This window comes from Octopus bimaculoides, chromosome 4, assembly GCF_001194135.2.
Source record: "Octopus bimaculoides isolate UCB-OBI-ISO-001 chromosome 4, ASM119413v2, whole genome shotgun sequence".
Classification (NCBI taxonomy): Eukaryota; Metazoa; Mollusca; class Cephalopoda; order Octopoda; family Octopodidae; genus Octopus; species Octopus bimaculoides.
The window spans coordinates 125,951,089-125,958,588 of NC_068984.1; the positions used below are offsets into that span (position 1 = coordinate 125,951,089).

A 7,500-nucleotide genomic window follows, 5' to 3' on the forward strand; every position below is an offset into this window, starting at 1 on the left:
ATATATGTGTGTGTACACACACACACGCATACACACTGAAAATGTGCAGAGAACAGCTTCTGTCACATTCCAGGGAGAAAAACTAGAAATAGTTGATAGTTTCCGTTACCTAGGGGACCAAGTCAGTAGCGGGGGTGGATGCTCTGAAAGTGTAGCTGCTAGAATAAGAATAGCCTGGGTAAAGTTCAGAGAGCTCCTACCTCTGCTGGTGACAAAGGGCCTCTCGCTCAGAGTGAAAGGTAGACTGTATGATGCCTGTGTATGAACAGCCATGCTACATGGCAGTGAAACATGGGCCGTGACTGCTGCGGACATGCGTAAGCTTGCAAGAATGAAGCCAGCATGCTCTGCTGGATGTGTAATGTCAGTGTTCATACATGACAGAGAGTGTAAGCACCCTGAGAGAAAAGTTGGATTTAAGAAGCATCAAATGTGGTGTGCACATTTATTTATTTATTTATTTATATATTTATATATATATATATATATATATATATATATAGTATCATTATTATCAATTAACGTCTATTTTCTATGCTGGTAGGGGTTGGATGTTTTGACAGAAGCTAGCAAGGCAGAAGACTGCACTAAACTCTGCTTTGGTATGGTTTCTACGTATATACACAGAGAAAGTATATATATCATAAACATTACCATCCCCAGTTTTTTAATGTCCACTTTTCGATGCTTGCAAAGTGTCAAATCAAATTCACTGAGGCAGATTTTCTATGGCTAGATGCACTTCCTGTCACCAACCCTCACTTGTTTTAAGCAAAGTAATATTTTACCAGGTTCTTCGAACATACATACATACATACATACATACATACATACATATATAATGATCATATTTACTATCACACAGATACATGTACATATGTACTTTTGTATATTAAGACATTCTGTTTGTGATATTTGATGTGTATTTCTCTCCCCCAGGATGTTAAAGAGTGTAAGACACAACACTTCCAAGTTCAATATTCCTGATGAAAAACTTCGTCCATTTGAGAAATTGATGCTGACCCAAGAGGGACAATTATTTGATGGTTACATATTCTTGGTCAGTCTGATATTGTTATTATTATTATTGTTATTACTATTATTGTTTAGGATAATGGATTGGCAAAGTCATTTGAATTTTGGAAAAAAATGTTATGTGATATTTGTTCTCAACTCTGTATATTCTCAAATCGAATCCCACTGAAGCCAACTTTTTCAGATTTTCAGGGGTCATTAAAATAGACTACTGGTCAAATACTGGGGTCAGCGTTATTGACTAACCTCCTCCCAACAAATTTCTGGCCTCTATTGGAAACAATTATTATTATTATTGTGCAGCAAGCTGACAGAATCATTATCATGCCAGGCAAGATGCTTAGCTGTATTTTGTCTGCCGCTACATTCTGAGTTCAAATTCCGCTGAGATCAGCTTTGCCTTTCATCCTTTAGGGGTTGATAAAATAAGCATCATTTGATCACCAGGGTCAATGTAATCGACTAGAATTATAATTTTTGCTGTTTGTAAAGGGTAGAAGCTCTACCAGTGTAAAAGTTGTTGGTTTATATTTTTTCAACAACTGTGCACGAGGCTATGGCCATGGCCTTGACACTTCATTCTTAAATGATCCAGTCTACCTTGCCATGAATAGGTCCTACAGTGGCAACACTATACAGAGGACAAATATTTAAGTTGACCATGCAGTTCTGAGTTCCGCTTTACCTACATGTGCAGGGAAGTATTCTTTCCAGTATTTAGCTTTATCCCTTAAACATTTAATCCAACCCAAATATTCTACCTGTTTTATGTTAAAACTGACCAGATCCAACCTCTCACACCTATCCTATAATGTCATTTTAAAAATATACAAACACACCATTGAAATCTTGAAACTACAAGATAATGTGTGATTAATTTAAAACAATGTGAATAAATAAGCAATACAGTTGAGAAAGGAATCTGAATGCTAAATGTTTAAAGAAGAGTTTCCTAATTGTCTCAGTCCATCTCTCTGTTCTGGCTAAACTCTGGACTATATGATAGCAATGGTGTGTGTACGATCTCACCATTAGTGAGACGCCTTCCCAAATCTTTAAACGTAGTGATCACAATGTTGTCACATGACCTAGCACAGTTGTGGAGTTGGTTGTGGTATAGTGCCATTGTGGGTCAAAGCACAGCATGGTGTAGTAAGGGATATAAATGCGCCCTTTTAAAGCCTAGCCAGGCTCATGGGCCCGGTTTCCCGGTTTCTATGGCGTATGTGTTCTCCAGCTGGATGGGACGCCAGTCCATCGCAGCGTTACTCATTTTTGCCAGCTGAGTGGACTGGAGCAATGTGAAATGAAGTGTTTTGCTCAAGAACACAACGTGTCACCTGGTCCAGGAATCGAAACCACAATCTTACGATCATGATGCTGACACCCTAACCACTAAGCCACGCAGCAACATAATATATGGCATATAGCACGTAAGTGGTGTGGGACCTCGTACACTGCCTCTTTAGTGCATAGCATAGTGGTATTTAGGATATAAGCCAGTAATGACATCTTGTGGTATATAATAATACAATAGCAGTGTAATATGATGTATAGTACAGTGATGGTGTGATTGTAGTAGTATATTACTCTACATACAGATCTATTTGCAATTTTTAGTTATATACAGGCTGGCCTATTTAATATTTATTTATTTATTATATATTGCAATGAGTGAAAGAATGTCAGCCACTGTACCTGCTGGAGCAACTTCAGAATAAATTCTATTCTGTAGTTATGGATGTGTGGTTGAGAAGTTTGCTTCCCACCCATGTGGTTTCAGGTTCAGTTCCACTGTGTGGCACCTTGGGCAGGTGTCTCTGACTATGACCCAGGGCCAACCAAAGCTTCGTGAGTGGATTTGGTAGGCAGAAACTGTAAAAAGCTCATCATCTGTATATTAATATGTATGCCTGTTTGTATATGAGTACCTCCTTATCTTAATATCACTTGATGGTAGTAAACAATACTGTGTTGAATGGTAGTGTGACATGTAGCAGAATGATGGTTCTTCATAAATGGTCTGTTATATATATAGTCAATATTATTATTGGTCTATTATTCAAGACAGTTTATCTTATAACTGGTTTATTATTTACAGAATTGTGTGGAACAAATTTTTGATGATCCTAATATTGTATTAGTCTCAAAGAGTACAACTTTTGCAGAGGAATTTATATTCAATATCCGTGAAATTCTTACCCAACTGGAATCAAAGATCGGTAAGTATATTTTTTATCTTAATATACTATTGTTGCTGTGATTAGTATTTTATATTTGTAAAAAGCACTGGTAAAAGTACTATTTATAAAGCACAGGTGATGGTACCAGATAAATAGCACCCAGTACACTCTGTAAAGTGGTTGGCATTAGGAAGGGCATCCGGCTCTAGAAACAAGTTCAAAACAGACTATGGAACTTGGTGTGGCTCCTGACCTTATCAGCTCCTGTCAAACCATCCAACACATGCCAGCATGTAAAACGGATGTTAAGTGATGATGAGTTGTGATGATGTTGGTTTTGTTGAGGGTGTCGTTGCTATCATTGTGTAGTCTAGATTTGCCTCTGATTGGACAAGACTATTGCACACAATTAGCTGACCAGGTGATTAGGTGCAACACATAGAGCTATTGTTTCATATATATATGTATATATACCATGCTTCTGTTTGGGTGAGTACCATTCTGCACACTCCTATCTGTTGTGGATAATTGTAAGGCATCATACATTGTTGTAATTTAGACATGTTTCTCTATCCTCTAGCCATTTAGTGAATCTCACAGTGGAGACATTTAGCTCCAGGTCAATCCCAATTAAACAAACTTATGATCAAAGCATTCCATCCATAGAAACCCAGGGATTTTACCTGTATGCAGATAACCCAGACTACATTATCAAGTGTATTTTCCTTAAGACTTTTATGTATGATTTGAAAGAAATTTGGCTGATATTTCTAGCAGTTCAAACAACTGCATAGATGTTACCCTTCTTGGCTTTGTGTTGTAATTATGATATTTGTTGGATGATTTTGCATGTAGTAGCAGAGATTGTGGTAGCTGGAGTTTGCTAATGTTGCAAACTGTGACCTCTCACATGTCCAAGTGATCTTTGAGAGGTGTTCCAGGTGGAACTGCTGCTTCTCTAACTTGAGAGACCACAGCTCCGATAGTAGAGAAGAAGACAACTTTATGCTTTGAGGTGAGGGGGCTAAAGTAAGACAAAAGGGTCCAGAACAGAACCAGGTTTTTTACTGCAAGGGAGCTACGCAACTACATGGGCAGTATATTGATGACTCTTATCTAATATATCCCTATCTTTTTGAAGCTAGTAGGGTATAATTAGAGTGAGATTAGGCTGCTATTTCTAGCATGTCAAATGATTACATAAAGCAGGTATGGGCATCCTTTCTTAAGATGCAGACCACATGAGACTTGGCTCATCATCAGGTGGGCTACACTACTAATGAAATTAAAGGTAATTTTTTTGTCAAGTGTGACACTCAGAAAGTCCTGCAGGCTGCAGTTTGCTCATAATTGACATAGAGTCTCTCTGAGCCTGCATACAAACTCCATTGGTTCTGGTGGTTGTGGTAGAGAAGATGTGTGGTGATGGCAGTGATAGTGTCATTGTTGTTGTTGTTGGTGTTGTTGCTTCAATAAACGATTAATGTTTTCTCAGGTGATGTAAAGGAGATGGACCAGCGACACAAATATGTTGGATTATGTGGGCTTTACGTTCTCTACACTCAGATATTTCGTGTGGTTGACAAGAAACTTTTTAAAGCAGTCTGGGACGTTTACAAAAAGGTAAATTTTCTATAACTTTTGTTTTTGTTTTTTTGTTTTTCCTGTTGAAACAAACAGGCACAGGCATAGCAAAGTGTTTAAGAAGCTGGTTTTGGGTTCAGTCCCACTCTAACACACCTTAGATAAATGTCTTCTACTATAGCCTTAGGCTGACCAGTGCCTTGTGGATGAAATTGGTAGACAGGAGTTGTGTGGAAGGCCATCATACACACACACACACACACACACACACACACGTATGTGTGTGTTGTCTGTATGTCTCCCCAGCCCCAACACCACTTGACAACTGCTGTTGGTTTGTTTACATCCTTGTGACACAGTGGTTCAGCAAAAGAGACTAATAGAATAAATATCAGTCTCTTTTGAGACTGATATTTATTACTGATACCTATTATGACTGATAAATAAATAAGCACTCGTCGTGATCTATTTGACTATAACCTCTCATGGCAGTAGTCCAGCATGGCCAGAGATCAATGACCGGAACAAATAAAAGATAAAAGAAAGATATATTTATTTATATTTTCTATTTGCTTTACATTCATTTTTATTCCACTTGTTTGCATGGATAGATTGGTTTATTTATTTATATATTTATTTCTGTGAAACTTCCCATTTTTCTCCCTGGAAACATTAAAAAGAAAATTATCACAATTCATTGAATAAACTGTTAGATGAAATTTAATCTCTTAACATATTATCCCGTATATTTTCATTCAGAGATGTCTAGTAAATATATATTTGAACGAAAATATACGTTCACTGTACTCTGAGAATTCTATCACTTATTTCTAATCTGAAATTCTTCGTTCATGATGTCATTCTCATTTTCTATCATTAATTATTATTAACACACATCAAAATAACAAAATCCACACAATTACTACAATGTACCATGTTTTAAATCTCGTTTTGTTGCCATGATATATCCAACTATAAATGACAAGACTTACCACAATACTCCTCAACTGAAACACATCTTGTTATTACAATGTATCCTATACTAAGCCTCACACAGTTACCAAAATATACCCTATACTAAAACCCATGAAGTTACCGTGATATACCTGGACCAAAACTCCACAAGCTACCGCAATATACCTTGTCCTAGACTCTCCATATACACACAGTTACCAAAATATATCTTGCACTAAACCCCACAGTCATTAAACCCCAGACAGTCACCACAATATACTGTGTACTAAACTCCAACAGTTATCACAATATACCCTGTACTAAGCCCCTACACAGCTAACACAATCTTTTGAACTAGGAACACTCTAACCAACCACAACAAAAGGTTTCATCCCTCCTCTTTACACTAACATCTCTATGCTGTCTTAATCATACAGGTACCTGCTGTACACCTTGTTGGTAATGTAGTGTGGATCCCCAGTGACTTCCTGTTAAACAATATCCCAGACACTGCACAGGCTATTGACAAGAAAGCTCTATTAGTTGTACGAGGTCATTGCTCCACTTGGCTGCAACAAAAGAACCAGATCCTCACCAGGTAACATAACAATTTCTTCCTTCTTCGTTCTAACTCACCTTCTATTTCTTTGATCAAGTACAATTGCTATATGAACTGTACACTAATAATTCACTCCTATTTCATTTATACTTTATATGTAGTGAACAGGTGATAGATTTTAATGACAATGTTTATGTGCAGTTGCTGCATTTCTACTGTACTTATACTGTAAATTCCACCAAACATCTATTGTACTTACTGTTGATGCACTAATAGTGCACATTTCATGTACTAATAATGTACAGTTATTGCATTTCTATTTCTGCCTTTCTATCTAACTGTGCATAAATGCACATATACTCATATGTTTTTCACACTGGAAACTTACATATATCTATGTGTCTGTATGTACATATGGTGATGAAATTGAGTAACAATTTGAAAACCCATCCAACCCATGGTAGCATATTAAAACAATGAAAATTTAAATGGCTTTTAATGGTGGACATTGAAGTAGATAACTGACTCTCTGCTGGTTACAATGACAAGTGTTCCAGTTGATCCAATCAACAGAACAGCTTGCTCAAGAAATTAACATGCAAGTGGCTGAGCACTCCACAGATGTGTACCCTTAATGTAGTTCTTAAGGAGATTCAGCATGACACCGAATGTGACAAAGCTGGCCCTTTGAAATACAGGCACAATTCACTTTTGCCAGCTGAATGGATTGGAACAACATGTCTTGCTTAAGGACTTGACATGCCACCCAGAATCAAATCCATGGCCTTATGGTCATGCGCTAAATATTCCTAACAACTAAACTACACACATTCACTTGAAGTAGATAAGGCTATAAATAATAGCATGTGAAATATTGGGTTTTAAAAAATCATTGATACAAAAATGTCAAAGGCTGTCTGTGGGACTCGAACCCACATCTAGGAACATTATAATAGTTTCACATCTGGCATATTTACAGAAGATGTGAGTTCAAGTCCCAGGGACAGTCTTCAACTTTTTTCTATCCAAAGGGTTTCTTAGCCCAACATCTTACATGCTATTATTTATAGCTTGATCTACTTTGAGTTCCACTATTAAAAACTGTTTATTTCATCTCTTGAAGTTTTTAACTTCTTATGTCATAAACAGATTTTGGATCATGACCTCTAGGAATTCTAACAGCCC

At 37.1% G+C, this 7,500-nt stretch overlaps 1 protein-coding gene across 2 annotated transcripts in view; it reads left to right on the top strand.

Moving 5' to 3' along the window:
- The window catches only part of LOC106871553 (WASH complex subunit 4-like), a 53,054-nt gene that overhangs the window by 5,799 nt on the left and 39,755 nt on the right, over positions 1–7,500 (top strand). For both annotated transcript variants that reach the window (XM_052967463.1, XM_052967462.1), the window contains exons 5-8: positions 940–1,060; positions 3,137–3,257; positions 4,714–4,841; positions 6,194–6,354. In XM_052967463.1, the coding sequence (XP_052823423.1) occupies positions 940–1,060; positions 3,137–3,257; positions 4,714–4,841; positions 6,194–6,354 (531 nt within the window). The remainder of the gene's footprint in view (positions 1–939; positions 1,061–3,136; positions 3,258–4,713; positions 4,842–6,193; positions 6,355–7,500) is intronic.